General features: G+C 41.6%; 1 protein-coding gene across 1 annotated transcript in view; it reads right to left on the minus strand.

The window, feature by feature from the left end:
• The window catches only part of GAD2 (glutamate decarboxylase 2), a 508,839-nt gene that overhangs the window by 339,316 nt on the left and 149,043 nt on the right, over window positions 1-20,480 (minus strand). Inside the window, exon 7 of the mRNA XM_069211360.1 lies at window positions 4,481-4,596. Coding sequence (XP_069067461.1) covers window positions 4,481-4,596 — 116 coding nt within the window. The remainder of the gene's footprint in view (window positions 1-4,480; window positions 4,597-20,480) is intronic.

A 20,480-nucleotide genomic window follows, 5' to 3' on the forward strand; every position in this document is an offset into this window, starting at 1 on the left:
CTCTCAGGCAGCTCATCACATCAGCCAAAGCAAAACACTATACTAACTTCATAATTGAATGCATTGGCAGAAGCAGAATGCTGTTCAAGACAATCAAGCACTGCACCAACCCCCTGCCGGACCCATCTATTTCTCATTCCACACAAAAATACAATGACATCAATCTCTTCTTCAGTGAAAAAATATAAAAGATCTGAGAGCGCATTTATGGCATCAAGCTGCTTCAATTCTTGGACCCACCTCTTTCCGTAGAATCCCTCAATGGCCAGCTCTTTCTCTAACAGTTCTCACTGACATACTGAATTCCCTCAAAGCCTCTTCTTAGAAAGGTATTGTCTTATCAATGTCCTTCATCAAGTCTTCCTCTGGGGATGCTCTCTTACCCCTGCTTACCATTGTCAATGCCCCCATGACTTAAGGCATTTTCTTAGAAGCTCTCAAGACAGGCAAGATCCTTCTACACCTAAAGAAACCTACACTAAAGCCTGAGAACCCCACCAACTACTGACCCCTCACTCACCCACCATTCATCGGCAAGATCATTGAAAAAGCAGTCTATGTTCAACTCCAAGACCATATCAATGCTAACGAACTAATGTATGTTTTTTAGCCTGGTTTCAGATAATGCCTCAGCAAGGAGATTGCAGCCTTGCAACATTACACATTGATGTCTTCTTAACTACAGATGACCCCTACTTCCTCATATCACTGGACCTTTCAATGGCCTTTGACACAGTTGACCATCCCATCCTCATATGCACCCCTGGGTCTTCAATGGGATGCCCCTGCAATGTCCTTCACTGGTTTCCCTCCTGCCTTTCCAATCAGCACCAGTTTGTTCACATAGGCAACTCCAGTTCACACAAGATCCGTATCACCTGCAGAATCCCCCAGGTATCCATAATGTCACCTGTCATCTCATCTTCAGCTTCTACATAGTTCCCCATAGTGATCTACTTACAGATAACAACATCAAGATTCATTAATATTTTAGTGATGCACAACTCTGCTTCACACATTCAACAACTCAAACACTGCTTGCACATCATCCAGGCTGGCGTGTGTTTTCCTTTCAGTGGAACTTTTTTTCTGGTCAAAATCTGATAACCACAGCCTCTCCAATGTGAACAGGTATGCAGAGTCCGAAGAAACTCTAGAGGCACATTAGCCAATTCCATGCTTTCATAATGTAGCGCATAGAAGTAGTCTTTAGGGTGTTAAGTTGCTAGAAACATTCCAATCATAGTATAAATGTTCACATTAATCTCATTGTTAGTGGCATACATTAATGCTGTTCTAATTATACCCTATTTGGTTATTACTCATGTACTAACCAACAGGACGAGACCGTTGAAATACTTAGGGCCTGATTTATACTTTTTTAGTGCCGCATTTGCATCATTTTTTTATGCAAAAGTGGCGCAAACTTAACAAATATAATTGAATTTTGGAAATTTGAGCCACTTTTGTGTCAAAAAATGACTCAAAGGCGGCGCTAAAAAAGTATAAATCCGGCCCTTAGTACTTTTGTGCTATTATAAAGAACAAATTTGGGTTTGAATTACCACTGCATCTCTGACTCTTTACAGGCCTGTCAGCCACCCAGGAAGCAAAGACTCACTCTGACAAGTATGTTAAGTGGGCTTGTGTGGGGTTACAACTTTCACACTCACGCCTTTGTGCTCTGAACTAAGTTCAGACACCCATGGCTGGGGAAGCCAAACCTTGTAGAACTAGGCCAGAGCCATAGTATATGTAGCAACTTGCCATCCATTATGCAACCCCTCACCCTTGGTAAAGTATCACAACCATTTGTGCATTTCAAAAAAGTAAATGCATGTGACTTGATGCATATTTTCTTGAAACTAAAAACATAGAAACAGTTACCTTTGCCTGTGACAGTATGGCCCTCATTACAACCCTGGCGGTTGGTATTAAAGTGGCGGGAATACCGGCAACAGGCCGGCGGTAAAAAAAATGGGATTTGGACCATGGCAGTTACCGCCATCCAAATCTGCCACTTTAACACACTGACTGCCAGGGTGGTAACGGCTGATGGGCTGGAGACTTGGGTCTCCAGTCCGGCAGCCGCCACAATCCTCAGGATTACGACCCGGCCTACCGCCATGGTTTTCGTGCCAAATATACCGCCACGAAAACCATGGCGGTAGGCACTATCAGTGCCAGGGAACTCCTTCCCTGGCACTGATAGGGGTGTCCCCTGCCCCCCTCCCCGGAGTCCTCCCCCACCTCCCCCTCCCTGTTCTGCCCCCGCACATATGCACACCCTCACCCATATACACACATGCACACACGCATACCCCCCACCACCCATGCATGCACACATACATACCCACACACCGCAACACACACCAACATACCTTGTCACAAACATGCATTCACAACACACAACACTCACGATCACTCATTCACGCATGCATTCAACGAGACTTACACCCGCAGGCACGTATTCCAAAACATGCACACAACAGCCCCCCATATACACAACACCCCCCACATACACACAACACCCCCCAACCCCCCCTCGGGTCGAAGAACCCGACTTACCTGCTTGAAGGGGGTCCTCTGGCTGGAGACGGTCTGCGGCACTGCTGTCAGCAGCAGCGTTTGCCAGCAAAACACCGCCAGGCCGTATCATTGGTCATGATACGGTCGGCGGTGTTTTGCTGGCATGGCGGTGCTGCTGTCAGCAGCGCCGCCTTACCGCCGTCTGCCGCCATGACCGTCGGCGGTGTATGTTGACGGCCGTCGCCTTGGCGGTAGGCGGTAAATACCGCCAATGTTGAAATGAGGACCTATATGGTTTTTTTCCTTTCATGTCCTCTTTGCATGTATCACAATTCTCGAACAATTTGGCCACATTTTATTTTCAGAAGATCACCCTAGTTAGTACCTTTAATACCATATTTTTTTGCCCAAAAATTTGCTTGTGTGGCTTCATCCCTTTAGTGTATGACATACTCCTCATTAAAGTACATTTAGGAAGGCTGAATTATAGCTTAACATACTTTTCAAAAGAAGCTTGAATGGTTTGACTGTGGTATGCAGATAGCAGCTCATGGAATGCACAAAACTACATTGAACCTGGTGGCGTAGCAAGGGAGTCTTGGACAGATTCAGATTGGCCTATAAGGCCAGATATGGCGAGATGGGCTGGTCTGACAGGTCAATGTTTGAGATTTTTTTTTTCTTCACTTTGTGGGCCTCTTCTATGGTATGGTATGCTGGGGCTTGCTGGTAATTTCCCTGATGTTACCACAAACATTGCCTGCAGTAGCGAGCAGAGAACCATGCATTCTACATCATCTTGCAAAACAGTAATACCGTGCGTCATTACAAGTTCTATACTGGTCCAATGACAAACGTGCCGCTCTTAGCTTTTTATTCACAAATGGGGACTACTTTTATTTTGGTGAACAGGGCCTATTTTCTGCCCTAGTCCCATCCCAGTCATTGGCCCTAAGGCAAACAAGAAAAATATGACCCGAATGTCCTAGTTTGGTACTACAAAACAACTAGATTTTGGGACCAGTGGGACTCCCACAAACCTAGCTCCTGGTGCTACAGCACCTTCTGCACTGTTTATACCTGCACCCATGACTCTACCCCATGTCCATGGCTTAGTTACAATGAGGTCTTCAGCTGAGGAGGCATTGGTATTCTTCATTTGAATGTAGTAATGACCTTCATTGCTGGCTGCCTTCCTTGTTATAATTTAGTTCACTGCAGCCCTTCGTTTACCATTCTCAATTAGTAGCGATACTTGAATTAACAGGAAATTACCCAGCCTTCTTAGAATTCCTAAAAGCGTGTGTATACATCGATTTTAAACAACGACCTGCGTGCTTAGCATTTCTCACAGTGCCAAAAAAATATTTTATTTCATAGAGCCTGAAACATTAGCAAAGTACTTGAACTAAGCGAATTTACTTATTTCAGGGGAGACACGGTGATTTGATAATTGAAATATATCCCGATATGAGAATTTAATTATTTTCTACGTCATCGAGTTGTTATAGAAACGTGTGACTTCACCCACAGCAAATATATTTATTCTGAAAAACAGCAAAAATCTTTCTGGGAAAAACATTTCTTGCCGCTCCGTTTAGATAACGCTTAATTAAACAAAGTTCGCTGTCACATTTTGAACTTCATACATTTAAAGTCAATTAACAGAATCGCGAGGATAAATGTAAATAGCAAATATATCCCGACATGAGAATTTTAATTATTTTCTACGTGATTGAATTATTTTAGAAACGTGTGACAAATATATCATCCCCAGCAAATATATTTATTGCGAAAAACAGCAAAACTTTTCTGGCAAAACCATTTCTTGTCGCACTTTTAGATAACGCATAATTAAACACGGTTCGCTTTCACATTTTGAACTGCATACATTTAAAGTCAATAAACAGAATCACGAGGATAAAAGTAAATAGAAAAAAAAACCACCTACATGCTCTGATGTGAGGGCAATCAGTCGCGGAAGAGATGCCATCCCTTTCTCTTTCACTTCTGGGAACATCTTGAAACGTGCAATCAACATAGCATATAGGTTAGAAATGGCGCCACCTGGAGTCCATAGTAACACATTGTTACTTTTTAAGTCAGAAGCATTTAAACATTTACAAACAGTAGTAACGCATGACATTACGTTTCAGTCTTTCTGGGTCTTTATCTCCGTATGACGTCTTGAAAAAGCAATACTTTCCAAAATCTGTCTTTAGTCGTTTCTTTCCCTTTTTTTCGAATTTAAGATTTAGTCATAGAACACATAGTTTTGACAAAATGTAATAAATAGTCTGTTCATAGCCAATTCAGATGAGCACGATACATATTGATATTTTTGCTTTTGTAACTGTTTAGAACAGTTTCCTAATATTTTCGTGGCACTGGTGAATTATGTCCCAAGTGACGCTTATTAGTGATTCACTTGTTAGCTTAACAATTTATCATTGTATGAACTAAACCAAAACATATTCCAAACTTTTCACACTTCAACATAACATTCCATTTAACGTCATTATAGTTCTTTTAGTTCATTTTTAAAAGCACGTGTATACAACAGTTAATCATTTGCTTAGACTTAATACATGTATTACAAATATCTAGTTTCAGAGAAATAAGGTGACACATAATACAGCATTAAATTAAAATACGCAAGGTGGAAGCCCAAGTCGTATATTTTTCCTCTTATAGTAACCATGGGTGGCTCTTTCATAAGGGTGGAGGAGCTTTGCCCCCCCACTCCGCCAGCAGGGGTGGGGCCAAGGGGGTGACGAGCAATGAGCACATGTATGTTTGGCCGGCTGTGTTCCGACCCTGTCGTCCTATTTCTAGGGGGCGCTGTAAGGGGACTGTCAGTAGCCTGGGAATCACCTTGAACACTTATCTTTAGTCCCTTGCTGACTCCTGTTTGTTTCTCTTTTCGACAAGGTATGCTTTTGTAGTATTACATTTGCTTCCTGGGACTGCAAATCCCATAATAGACAGCCCGGTAGTCAGGAAGGCCTTGATTCTGTTTTACATTGTTTTGTATGGGAGAAATCCAGTTGCTCCTTTTCACCGGATCCTCTGCGCCAGGACTTGTGAGTGTCTGAAACTACACACACCTGAGATCTCTCCTGTGCAGCCCAGTCATGTGATTCCACCTGGGGTTTTCTGCAGCTTGGAACTGCTTATAAGCAGCCATTTCCTCAAGATCCTTAGTCGTGCATTGGAGTTTGATTCCTTTGTGTGACAGACCCCTTATCGGATGGTGTTCCAGTCTTGTTCCTGTTCTGTTCCAGCTTGAACTTGTTTCCTGTTTCTCTGCCCTGTTCCTGATTGTTCCAGCCAGAGTCTGCTCCCTATCTCTTAGCCTTGTACCTGATTGTTTCTACCAGAGCCTGCACTGTTTCTCTGTCCTATTCCTGCCTTGTTTCAGCCTGAACCTGCTCTCTGTTTCCCAGTCCTGTTTACTGCGTATTCCTACTCCGTGTATTCCAGCCCTGTCCTTGCTTGTTCCAGCCATAGCCTGCTCTCTGTTTCCCATTCCTGTTTGTTCCAGCCAGAGCTTGTGCTCTGTTTTCCAGTCCCTTTTCTGCCTTTGCTTCAGCCTGAGCCTGTTCCCAGTTCCTGCCCCTGCCTCCTAGTTTGTTCCTTCTGTTTCCGTTTCCTTTTGGGTATTTGTGTCTGGAAAGTGTTCTATCAGTCTTCACCAGTGTATAAGTGTTTTCCTTTGTTCTGGGATTGGCTCCTGGGTTGCAGGAGGCAATTCCAGCCCCCATCCTTTGTCTAGTGTTATACATTGTCTTTCATGCCTAACAATGACAGTGTGCTATTGCTGTTTTTCCAGGAATCGCCACTGTGTTTCCGGCTGTACCCACAAGAGCTTGTCTTGTGTATGTAAGTACTATCCTTGTTTCTGCTCTAGGGTCCAGAGACAGAATCAATTCTGCTGCCTCCTTTCTATGGGGCTTGTGGGGTGACTCTCTGTAAGAGCAAACTGCACAGAGGCATTGACATTCCCTGTTGCTATGGGAGCTTCTGCGCCCTACCCTGTGTACAACGCCAGTGTGTTTGTCCATTAGTAATCTGTTTCCTGTTTGTTCACACAAGGGTTCCTCTGCTTTTACTTTCCTGTTTCCTGTGCCTGTCCATAGCTGTCCTTTTCCATGTATTCCTTTAGCTGCCTTTCTGCCCCAGTACACTACCTCTTTGGGATATTCTAGGACCTCAAGGGGTGCCCCAACCAGAGTCCTGATCAGACCCACCCAAAACCATGACCTTAATAGTGTCTTTACCTTGCAGGGTGGTTTTGCCACAGATTTAACTATTTTAGCAGCCTTTTCCTGCATTGGTCATTTGTATTTACTTTCTATGTAGAAATTGTTCTGTTACCACTTAAACTAATTTTGATCTCCTACTATTACATTGTTGCATTGTTTTTATCAGGTACTACATTGGCGATAGGTTTATGATGTTTCTGACATTTTGTCCTTTTATATATCTTTATTTTTCTAGTCAGCTTTCCTTGGCGCTGTATATGTATGAAAGAAGTGACTAACAGATGGACTCGCCAAAGAACAAAAAGATATTCTGGTGGTTGGTTCTATTTCTTCAAGCATTCAACTCTGGCATTGGGACTTTTCTATTATTACCTAGCTATTTTGCTGTCTTTTCACTTTTCATGTGGTGCACTAGTGTATCTATTCCACTATGATTGCTTGACATGTCTTGAAACCGGGGAATCTTCACTTTCAGTGCACTTCAGCTTGCCCTTTGGGATTCTTCATAAGGGAACATCACAACCACAAATTTGACAAAGAGGGTATGTCTCTTTTGTTGATTTATTGTTGTCAATTTAATAGTATAGAGTCTGTTTTACATATATCATTTGCATCCTTGAGAAAGTCCAGAGGACAAAACACGTGTCAGCTGTCGTTCTGTTGAAGATATTGTGAAACTTTGATTTGAATAACAAATCAGCACTTCAATCAACCATGAACAATTGACTATTGGACTTGTCTTAATACTTATTCAGTGTGCTATGATATATGCAAATGAAGAAAATTAAGCCATGCCTGAAAATGTCTAAACTCCAGGGTTGCTCATATTCACTAGTACACATATTTCCCAGGAGGATTCTGGAACTCCCACAGATCCCAAACTTGTTTTTCTAATTCCACACAGAATGTACTTTCATTAGTCACCATCACTCTCCTTATCCTACACTCCTCTTTCGTGGGATTGTATCTCCTTCCCACAATCCTGTCTATGTCCAAACCCCTCTCTTCGCTGGTCTACTTACTCCTGAAGTCATTTCTAGCAACACCAAATATAACTGCCATTCATGGATTATTTTCCTTGCCTGTCAGAGAATTTCTGTTGTTTCCTGTATGTAACCCCCATGCCTTACATGGTGCTAATGGTTAGGAAAAAACATCATCAGAGCACCGGCCTTAAATAGAGTTAGCTTCCCAGCACTGAAACACTAGCAACCCTATGGCCCTGCAGGACATGGATCATTGGCTAAGAATTTCAGATGGCTGGTCAGCTGAAGCTCCTCGCTCAGAAACCTAATAGTTACCCTAACTTTAATAGAAGAGTCAGAAACTGATGGGGGATAGCAGGATATGTGCCAATTTACAATGGATATCCTGTTACACCCATCACTAAATGATGACATATTTGTGCACACGTTCCTTATATGCAATCAGGAGTTATTTTGAGAATGATCGACTCTGCTTTTCATCAGCTTGAAGCATAATACCATCATGGAGCCCAGTCAAAAAGTGAATTTGTAGGATGGTTAGCAGCACTACAATAGTACTGTTCACATATTTGAAAATGCTAATCACAAATCAATAAGCGTTGGCCTTCGCCTCTATTTCTCCCATCTTTTCTGTGCAACAATCTCTGCCCTGACTGCAGATGTCTCCGCACAAGTATGCATGCCATATAGTGGTAAATGTGAGAGGGGCAGAGGAAGTGACTGTAAAATGGGGAACATTTACTACTAAATGGGGGGGGGTAGGCAGGACTAAGGCGGGCTTTAGGGTCCTGCACTCATCCAGAAGAGAGTAGGCCCATTCTATTTAGAAACTGCCCTTCTAAAACTACTACAGTCAAAAAGGTCTCAAAACAATTGTAAATGCACTCCAGCTGAGAGCTGGAGTACGTTCAGCACCACACACGGCCAACCACTGGTATTGCAAAATTCTGCCTTTGAAAATAATAGAGGCAGGGATTTAAAATACAACCCTGCAGGCCATGATGTTAAAATACATAATTTTGAGTATTTGTAAATGTATATTATTTCAATTTAATGTTAAAAAAATATAAATCAATAAAACATCTTTATTCTATTATAAACTATTTAAATAACGTTTTTCATTTAAAAATAATTATAGATGTAGTTTTTGAAAATAGTTACAGTAATTCGCATTAATTCTATACATAAGTTTTATTCATTTTTTATACATAGAAAAAATATAAACGTTTTAGTTTAGGTATGATTTTTTTTTAAACAAACCTTTAAAAAAATTATTTGAATTTAATTAACTATATTTAAATTAATGAATTATTACATTAAAAATTAGGTTAATATTGTTGCACTATTTTTTATTTTGTTCTACATTTGATGTCAATGTATGCAATTAACTTACATTAATATCTAACCTAAAACTCTAATTACTAATTTCTCTGAAATTTTAATAAGCTTTTTAATATTTCCCTGTACTTTACCTGAGGGAGAGTGCTGTCCTCTGTCAGAGACCTTGGCGTATGAGTGAAAAGTTATTAGTAGTAACTGCACTAATAAATTCGGCTACGCCCCTATTTCGGGAAGTGGAGAAAACACTTTGTAATACCTTTACATATGAAAAGGTGAATAGCCAAATTCAGTAAAGTTGCCTCAAAGTGTAATCCTGTGACAACAGTAATGCTGCTCACATGCTTTTTTGTCCATGTATTTATCTGGCTATGGTCATCTTTTGTAACAGTTAAAACATTATTTTGTAAGTAATAGGTCTGTTTCCTTGACTAGTTTTAGGTTTTGTCTCAATGCCAGACATTCAAGACGTCACTAGGCATACAAAAGCATTGCTATGTGAACTGAAAAGCGTATTATTCACCTCATATAGCAGAGTCCCTCTGCAGCAATGCCTGTACTAGCTCCCCCTATGCATGGTGATTACTTGAACAGAGAAGAATATCTTTCCAAGAGTGCCTCCATTGTGCTTGCCCCTTCCTCATGCCCAGGACACCTGGTGGTTGTTGCTAGCTAGCCCTGCCCTCATCACCACCAAGTCAGTCAATTCCACCCATTCACCTTCCTCTGCACTCCCTATTAACTACCACCTCCCCACCCATGCACCAATCGGAAGCTGCTTCAGGCCAGAAGAGGAGAGAAGAGACAGGCCCACAGAAGCAGCATCAGGAGTCAGAAGAAAGGTAAGCTAAAAAAACGCACACAACCGTATGTGTGTCTGTCTTCATGTGTGTGCACATATGTCCTGTATGTTCCCAGGTGCATGTTTTTATATCTGTGTGTCTTTGTATGAGTATGTCTGTGTGTGGCGAGTATATGACTGTCAGTGCCTGTCTGCATTTTTGTGAACACACATTTGCTTTGACCACTTCCCATGTCTGAAATGTTAGATTTGGTAAAATGGTGGTAATTCCTGACAATATGCAAGTACTGGAACAATGGTGCTAATTCCTGGTAAAATATAGGCCCTTACACAATTGTTTTAATGCATGGCAAAATGTTCAACATGGCACAGCAATGGTAATCCCTATTCACAAACCGGCTCTAGCACAATGATAGTAATTCCTCACAATTCCCACCCTGCCACAATAGTGGTAATTTCAGGTAGAATGCTGATCCTGGCACTTTAATGGTAATTCCTGTCAACATGCTGACCCTTGCACAATGGTGGTAATCCCATGTAACCTACTGGCAATGGGACAATGTTAGTAAGCCTTGGTTAAATGCTAGCCATGGCACAATAGTTGGTCATCTTAAAACAGTTATGGGAAAGAAGTTTATAGTGAATCCACCCTCAGTACATAACTATTTGTACATAAAAAGGATAACCAGAACAACTATCTCATGAAGCATTCAGCATCTCAAATGAATAACATTGCTTAGCCTTCTATCACCACCAGCTCTTTTGGATCCTTCTTTACCAAACCTTTTGTTTTGTTTCACTCATCAACTAAGGACATTTGGGTGTCTAATAAGAGGATACAAAGATAAATACACTATTAAATCTGTCAGCCTTAGGGTGGTATTCCTCAAAATGATTTGCCCTCCTATTTTTGCTGAATTCATTTTTGTTGGCCGTAGGACTTTGTGCACTTTACCATTGCTAACCAGTGCTAACATGCCTGTCCTCTCCTTCAAACATAAGTCTCTTGTAGAGTGGTATACCATACATCCAGGGTCTGTAAGTAAAGTTCTACTAGTGGGCCTGCAGCACCTATTGTGACACCCAGTTAAGTACATTCTTATGACATGCTCCAGGCCTACCATTGCAGCATGAATGCAGTTGTAAACTGCCAATTCAACTTGGCAAGCAATATAACCCCTTTACCAAGCCTTAAACTCCCCCTTTTGACATATGTCACCCTAAGGTAGGCCGTAGGTAGCCCATATGGTAGGGTGCATTGCAATTAAAGGGTTGGACACGTGCTTTTAAGTGTTATATGTCCTGAAAGTGAAAAGCTCTTAAATTTGCTTTTCACTACTGTGAGGCCTACCTTTCCCACAGAATAACATTTGATTGGCTTATTACATTTAATAAGTGCTAACATTTGATTGGGAACAGGTAAACATTTCACGTTTAGTGTCTGGGAAATTGTAATTAAAATCCTCTTTAATGATACAGTGAGAATTTAAGTTACAATTTTGAAAATGTCACTTTAAGAAAGTTGGCATTTCCTACCCTAAACTATTTGGTGCCTGCAGTCTGTTCATGGGTCACATGGCTGGGTGTAGTTGGCAGTGAACTTTGCTTATTCCTCCCAGACAGCCACACAATAGAAGGTAGAGGTGTGCCTGGATGGACCATTCAACTGGTAGAGTGAGGGAAAGGCGGAGTTGGGCATAGCCCCACTTGCAACTGAATAGGCAGTGCTCTGCATTCACATGAAGACCTCCTGCATTCTTCATGTAGCCAGAAGAGACAGGAAACATCAAGCTTCTCAAATGAAATTTTCTAGAAAACTCTCCTTCTTCAAAGAAGGCACTATGTACAAAAAGGTGGCCCTGAGACCCACTCTTCAGTACACTCCTGCACCAGTGGATGCTACAGAAGAAGGACTGTTGTGCTGCTTTGCTGTCAGAAGGACTGCTACTCTGCTGCTGTGTCACTCTGCTGCTCTATGGCTTGCTGCCCTGCTTGCTGAGCTAGACCTGCACCCGTCATCCCAGGCTGAAGAAATCTCAAGGGCCAGCAGAATGACCCCTTGTTTGAGCTACAGGGACATACCAATTTAAAGAAGCTCTGTGCAACTGTCCAGCTGACCTGCCTGAGCCCTACTGGCCTCTGCTGAAGTGTGTTCCTGACCACCAAGAGGTTCTCTTTAGGTCCTGGACCATTGATGTGGCCTCAGTTGAGCTCACCCCAAAGAAAAGTAAAAAACCTGAAGTTGTGGGCTTTTCCTGAATGTGAACAGGTCTGTTCAAGCCAAGATCTGGCTGCCCATGCCAACCACCAGAGCAAAGTTCTGTCAAACCAAATTTTTTGCATCACAGCGACCATCAATGAAGCAAAGCAGAGTGAGATCTGCACTCTGCGCAGCAGCATCGACAGCTCGTGCTGACTGCCAACATGAGGCTCCCCCAGCAACTGTCCACCTAACCCGACAGGCTCTTCATGCTAAAGCGACAGCCATCCATTATGCCCAGCCTCCTCCTCAGGCAATATAAACAACCATCTCCAATGCTCTGCCTGCTTCTTGTGGCCCCTTCCATTGCGAACTGAACTCTTCATGCAGGACTTTGAAGGTAATGCTATGAGCTGGACTAACCTGGTCCCTGTATCCGGCCTGTACTCCCTAGCAGTCTGCCTCAACTTGTGCATTTTACTTACCTGACATTTTTAAAACTGCATAACTCTTGTTCTACTGATTGGAATTTGTTTTTTCTGTTGGTGTCTTATAATTTATTACATATACCCTATTTCTCTAAATCACTGTGAAATTTTTCTTGTGTTGTTTTTCACTTTAGCACTGTTTGAAATGTTGCAGAAATACTTTCCACATCGTCTCCATTAAGCCTGACTGTTTTTGTGCCAAGCTAAATTAACCACATCTTAACCTAAGGACTTTTGAGGTTCACCCTGATAGGGATTGTGGCTGTTGTTTGAACATGAGTCACCCTCTCCCGTTCAACCAACAACTCAAAACTCTACATGTACAATGAGCTGGCCCTCTAAATTCCTTGTATTGGGTACTAAAATTAAACCCCTCTGGCTTTCTCCACACATTTTCATCGTCATTTAACCATTACCACATAGTGGCCTAACAGAGTAAATGTTGCCTTTTTGTTTTGAATGAGCGGTTTATTTAACTCCTAATACCTTATTGGTTACATATGTTTATGCTAGCCCAGGTAGCAATCTAGCTAGCCCCTATTTCATCAACAGCCCACTAATATGTTATATATGTGTATTTCAAAAATGTAGTTATACCTCATGTATTAGCTTCCGTGTAAAACCAGCCTTCAATCAAAATATATATGCCAATCTCATCAAAGGCATCTCTTGGTTTATTCCTCTTGTCTGTGATAGTAGGATTCAACATATTAGTATAGCCACCTTCTAGTCATTATAATTTCAGTGACAACAACAAAACATTAGTAGCCAAATCTCTGTGCTTTTACAATGAAAAATGGCCTGCATAGACATCATGGCATTTACATATTTTTTCATATGTGTTAAAAATGTGACCAAACAAAGAGTACACTGTCAAACATTTACGTAAACCCTTCACATTCACCAAAGCTAGAAGCTTGAAAGGGGGAGTGAGGTGAAAGAAAAGTTCATAACTTTATCTCTAGTCCACAAATCATGATATTAGTCGAGAACACTATTGCTACATTGCCAGAAAATATAATAAATGGTGATGGGCGTTCCCAAGATTCCATCTAGAATCCAAAAGAAGGTGTATACCTAGCAACATACTAGCTCTGGCAAATGGTGATAATCTCTGGCAACATGCTGACCCTGACACAATGGTGGTAATCCCTGCTAAAATGTTGGCCTTGCCACAAAGGTGGTATTCCCTAATAACATGCTCACTGTGGCACAATGAAGTAATATCTGCTAAATTGCTAGCTCTGCCACAATACTGGTAATCTGTATCAACATGCTGACCCTGACACAAATGTTGTAATTTCTGGCAACGTGTTTGTCCCGGCAGAATGGTAGCAATCCCTGGCAACATGCACAATGTAGCACACTGGGGGTAAGTTCTGATAAAAATGCTGGCCCTGTTACAATAATGGAAAATCCTAGCAACAGACTGGCCCAGGCCCAATGGCCGTAATTTCTGGCAACACGCATATCCTTGCATGATGATGATGGTAACCCCTGGCAACCTGTTTGTACTGCCACAGCAACTTATGGCCCTGGCACAATAGTGGTTATCCCCAGAAACAGAATCGCTGTGGCACAGTGGTCATAATCCCTGTGGTATTGTCAGTGGCCATGATGTAGGGGTGCCAAAGTACTAAAGTAAGTCATTTTAATATGTTCAGGCAGGCTCAGATAAGAGAAGAATGATTGCAAGTGAGCATCTGGAATGGCTTGTGAGTATGCATGCAGAGCTCATCTTTCCAAAATACATTGAGGACAAGTGTATTTACCATTGCCCAGATTTTGGGTGGACGGTTGGACAAAGGGAATCCTATTGTATTTGTAAAAGCTTGTTTTCATTAAGGTGCATGGTTCTGGTTTGAAAGCACGTTAGTTAATTATGCTGTGACATGGAAGCACCAACAATGTGTCCCGAAGAAAGCAGCCCATAATTATGGTGAAGCTAATAGTTTATGTAACTCAATTTAATGTTCTGAATGAATTGCACAATGGCACTGTAATTGTCTAATGAGAATATTAAGTTACCCCCGTGCTTTCCTTTTTGATGTGTTAAATCTATATATACTCCACTGAAAGTCAGTGTTTGCTTTGCTTTGAAAAACGTATTTATGGATCTCAAAGAACGAGCTTGAATGATGACACTTTATTTTTCAATAAATATTTTTAAAGCTTTCCTAATTCAGTGACCATTTTTGTTTTTGTATTTTGATTGTGTGTTTACGCTTAGTTTTGAGCTTGGTGTATAACCCTTCTTGAGAATGGTAAATGGAACTTCAACCTCAATTTTGCTCTTTGGTAATGACAAGGATGGGGCATTTTGAATGTAATAAATGTATATTAGTCATGACAGCCCATGTTACAGTCTAATTTCAATGCATGATTATGATTTATGGTTAGATAGGACTGTTTTTCCAGTTAATGGTGGACAGTAGCTTTTTAACAAATTAAGACCTGAAAAGCTCCAGCCCCCCACACACACACACACACAAACACAAACACACGCACACCCACATGCACAGACACACACACAACACACCTTTACAGAAAACAAAAAGATGCTGCTCTTGGCATCCTTAGACAAACAACAGGTTCAGAACAACTTCAAGGGTCAAAAGTTATCTCTTAGACTCTGGGGAGGCTCATAGTGAATGGAAGGAATGGCAACAGGGAGTGGCTGACTGACAGCTTCCACTCTCTCAGGTTCCTGCATTCTCCCCTTATTGGCTAATCCAGCATGCTATACCGTGGGCGCTGATGCTCAGTGCACGCAAATGCAGGTGAAACTGATTTCCCTGCTGTTTCTTGTCCTGCACTGTACATGTGGATGGAAGGTGCAATCTACTGACAAGTGGTGTGCGGTGGTGATCCATCTGAAATGCCTTATAATGCTAACAGTTTCTTAATAATTTGTTCTATGATCATTGCAGTTTTGCAACAGCAAATATAATGTTTGCAATTAGTGTGTTCAAACAAAATGCTAACATTGATTTAACTGCAGCAAAATAACACTGCAAAACGAAATAGAACAAAATAAAAAAACGTTTTAACATTTAGGGCCTGGTTTCGAGTTTGGAGGAGGGGGTTACTCCGTCACGTATTGCAATGCCATCACAGCTTATGGAAATGGTAATATGGCGGACGGGATATCTGTCATGTATGTGATGGAGTAACCCCTCCACCGAACTCTAAATCAGGGCCTGAGCGTGTGGTGAATAGGAGTTTTGTGCAGATTAGCATTACCTGGAGAGTTTTTCAGTGGCTTTTAGGAGACATAGCAGTGCTTAATTTGAGCCAGTGTTTTCCGGTGCTCAACACCCGCATTTAATTGTCAACACCAGCACTTATGACAGTCTGCCACATGGTGGGGTTGTTTGCCTAAATTAGAGATAAACACAATAACATTTGTTGATTAATTCAACATACATTAGAAAATGATTAATAACTGCAGTCCAAGCCATTCTTATACCTTTGGGACCTAGAATATTCTAAAATTGTCACACTTGGAGGGTGTGAAGGGTGGTAATTGTGTTGGTTCTATCATTGGCGGTGCTGGAGGGGGCAATGGGTGGTGCAAGCTGCAGTCGCCTCTTGATGTGGGCCCTGACACCTATGTTTTTTTCAAATTAAGCACTGAGGCATAGGAAATAATTGTGCACAATTTTCCATGAACCTGATAGAAAAAGTAAATATGTTGCTACAGTAACTGTGGATCTCTTTCTGAATAAAAGGTAAAGCCAAACATATACCAAAAGCAGTCTTGCATTGTTCATTTGACAGTACTCGAAGCAAGCTTTCTGTTATCTTTATGAATACATAAATACCTTTTTACCTAAGCAATAATGTTTATTTTTTATTTAATGGTAAATTATACCGCCAACATGCCGGCGGGAAAATAAATGGAATTACCGCCATGCTCATCCGCCACTTCTCCACTCCGACCGCCAGGGCGGTGACAACCGCTGGGCTGGAGACTTCGGTCTCCAGCCCGGCAGCCGTCACCAGACTGCCGGCGGTATCACAACCCTGCATACCGCCATGGATTTCGGGTGGTTTGGAACCGCCATGAAATCCATGGCGGTAGGCACTATCAGTGCCAGGGAATTCCTTGATTCAGTGATTGGCACTCGCCCATTGCACTTCAAGGCTTAAACCTGAAGCGCCCATGTCAGAGTCAATGGGGGAGGGCCTCGAGGCACCTTTGCTGAGTCAAGGAGGTCACGCCCATAGGAGCTGTGACCTCTTCAGCCCCGCAAAAGTTCAGCTCAGGCAGCCAGGAGTCTGCGCAAATCACGCATGTCTTGTTCCTGGCTGCCTGAGCTGAACATGAAGAGTGTCTGTCAGGCTGACCTTTGCTCAGCCTGACAGCCACTCTTCACGAGGGGCAAAAGGTGGTGGGGGGGGGTGGCCCGTCTGCCCTAAAGGACAGGCCACAGCTGGTCTCAGAGACTTTTCTTATGTACTATGGAAATGCTTGAACCAACTTTTAAGAACCATTTAGACTTTTACCTGAGTGCTCCTTCAGTAGCAGCCTATTACTTTGAAGTTCACTTTGTAGTTCATCTGTGCCATCGCAGAAGGGCACCGCCATAAAAAAACACAATCGGTTTTAGATTTGTGCTTGCCTTCTTATCCCTGACCTGTATCATGTGTTTCAATGCCCAGCCAACAAGGGGTTTATGCCTAAACGTATCACCTTCCAGAGAAACATAACAGGCATCACTGAAGTGTGTAGGAAATGCATCAGTCGCTACCTTTGAATTACTAGGGTTATATCCATTACCCATCAAAGTTTAACTCATGTGGCATCACAAAATAAAACAAACATGCATGGTAATCTGACACAGCCACATGGGACTACGAGGGCCCCTAACAGAGGGTCAGTAAACAATCTCAAAAGTGTGTTTGCCTTAATATACTTCATTAATGAACTTCAATATGTGTTTTTATGTACAGGGACAAGGAGGGGAAATCTAAATCCCAGCAATTATACACATCACTGAGCTGTAGCACCGTTATGAGGCAATATCACTCTCCTTTTACCAGCCATTACAACTTTGAGACTCGGAATGAGAACTTGTTGGCCCTGGAATTACTAGGTTCTTCAACTTATGTTTTTACCAATTTCCGGGCCCTTTTGTGATCACATTTTCCACCAAATTCTAGCAGGTGGAAAATGTGAGTGGACGAGCAGGTGCTATTTTCAGATGCAATTTCAAATCTGGTAAAATGTTCAGTTGAGTAGGACATTATTTGAGTAATGCTACTAAAAATCTGTAAAAATACCACTGCACAACTTGTGATGAGGTCATATGATAATAGGAGTTTAACTGGCCAATATATGCTACCTATTTTAGGCTAAAAGGCACCATTTTTTTTCTCGACGACTTACACTAATTCTGTCTGTCAATGCTCTATTATGGAGGTCAATTTTTGATAATAACAATGAGGAGCTAGTAAAATAGACGATAATTCACAATTAAATCTATGCGTGGATGCTCCACCCATTATTTTCAGTTTAGTGATTAAATCAGACTTTTTCTCCATTTTAAAATTCTTGCTCTCCCTATTCAAAAGAATATTTACCCACCTGCAGTTATGTAAGGCTGGCATAATCTGTGGGCTATGTTTGGACTTAAGTTCCCAATTCTGTGCTATTGAAAGTCATATTATATCGGCAGTGATCGGTAGACTGTACAGGCTGGCTGTTGGTAAATTTGAAAGCAGTCTGATGCAAATAATTGCCTAGACCAAGACAGCAAGCAAACCAAGTGAGCCGTTCTTACTTTAGGGGGGTTCGATTAGACTCTTTCTGAGAAACACTCGAAGATAAAGGGGGATTCCAAAGCACATGAACTGGCTCAAACATGGAGGTTCAGAAGGGGCATTAATGAAACAAGCTAACACTTCTGAGCTGCCAGGCAAGCTATCTCTTAGAAAACTTAGAAATAATGGGCAAAACAAACTGTGACATTTTCAGCACAAATGTCCAATCAGTGGTGTTATAGTCAGTTACAAAGATCCGGTAAAGCAATGTCGCACTGTGTAACATGTTCATGTTTCAAAATGTATATATGATTTGTCTTCAATTAGATCTCTATTTTGCCCTTTCAAGGTAGATTCTCAGTCTTATAAAATCTACCTCAAAGTAGTAAAACAAAACAAAGAGTGCTAAAAATGATTTAAAACAAACCTCACAATCACAGACTAGACAAATCCATCATGGTCATACAACAAAGCTGCAGCTCAACTGCATCGACCTTGCAGGAATAGACAACTTAGAGGTTAATCTATCTCACATCCTATGGCCTACGACTGCAATTGTGATAATATATTAAAAAGCCTTATGAATCTATATGAGATGCAGTATCTCATTATGTCATGAAATAATAGCACTAGCAGTAGGTGTTTTCTGGTACCAAGGAATCAAAATCAGCAGTTAGCCTCCTGAACTCATGTTGGATATCCTTCAAAAGTGCGCTTTCAGTATATTTCACAAATGCAATCATCTTCAGAAACATCAGATTGCCAGCTTCTAAAAATGTAAGCATTTCATCATAAAAAAAGCTTTTTTTATTTTGGAAACTCAAACCAAACAGAAGCTTATTTTTTTTCAAGAAAAACATTTCATCCAAAAACACCGGATTTTCATTTATAGCAAATACTATTTGGTCCACAAACATCAGCTTATCATTTTCACGAGGCTAGCAAACGAACTAGTGTCAGGTATGGGCAGCTTTTTCTTTTTAATGGCCGTTCATTACAATCATCAAACAACAGGGATGTCTATCTTAATTGCAGGGGATCTCAATAGAATTATGCCAGTAATAGCCAAAGTAAGTCAATGATAGACACCATTCTTCACACAATTCTTCAAGTGCCAGCAAGACACAATAAATAGGGACAATGATGTTGCATAGTCAGCAATATGTCAACGATATGTACGCTTATGATGGGGATTGCTAAAATGTCAAGAATAGTCTCAAAATGTCAGGGATGGGCAACTAATATACCACATATCCCCAGATGTCAAAAATGCTCCTTACAAGTCTAATGTGAGATAGTGTTGTGCCAGGGTCAGTCGTAAATGTTACCGTGTGTCCATATTATGTCGGGAATGGAACGCAATTATGCCAGAGATAGTCAGAATGTCACAATTAATGCCCATAACTTGTTAAAGTTTGGCCGCTATAATGCCAGGGATAGCTGAAATATTACCAAAATGAACTATGTATGTCAAGGATGGGTCAACATCAACATTATGCCTGAGATTGCCTGAATATTCCCATGAAAGCTCACAATATGCCAAGGATGTATCACTACCGGGCAAGAGATAGCCGTGGTGTCACCAAGTATGCCCACTACATGTCAAGGAATGGTAACTATTACACCAGGAATTGCCAAATGCTGCCAAGAATGCTCACCATGCCAGCTACGTTTCGGCACTATTTAGCTTTATTTCAGTCCGAACCATGCTCACAGGCCCCGGCCACTCTATCCACCAACTTCAACATAAGCAAATCTACATGTACTAATATGGTCCCTGGGGAGCAGATGGAACAAAGCAGCAGCAGTGACAGTCCGATGCTTTCTTGATTGGCATCTTCCACTGGCACCACCACGGTCCATTCCTGCTCTGCTAATCAGAAGAGGTGGGTGGGATGAGGTGACATCTTTGCTTGATGGAGGACTGGTGTTTCCATGTGTTTCATTGAGGCACAGCAAACGTTTTTTTTAAATGGTCCCTATGTGTAGAAGGATGACTATTGTCCAGCTGTCTTCCCTTTTCATGCAGTGTGCATGTGCAGGGGAGTAATTAGTCAAGCTAATGGACTAGGTTCAAGCACACAATTTAGCTGGTGAACACAATGA

This window comes from Pleurodeles waltl, chromosome 10 (genome assembly GCF_031143425.1).
Source record: "Pleurodeles waltl isolate 20211129_DDA chromosome 10, aPleWal1.hap1.20221129, whole genome shotgun sequence".
Classification (NCBI taxonomy): Eukaryota; Metazoa; Chordata; class Amphibia; order Caudata; family Salamandridae; genus Pleurodeles; species Pleurodeles waltl.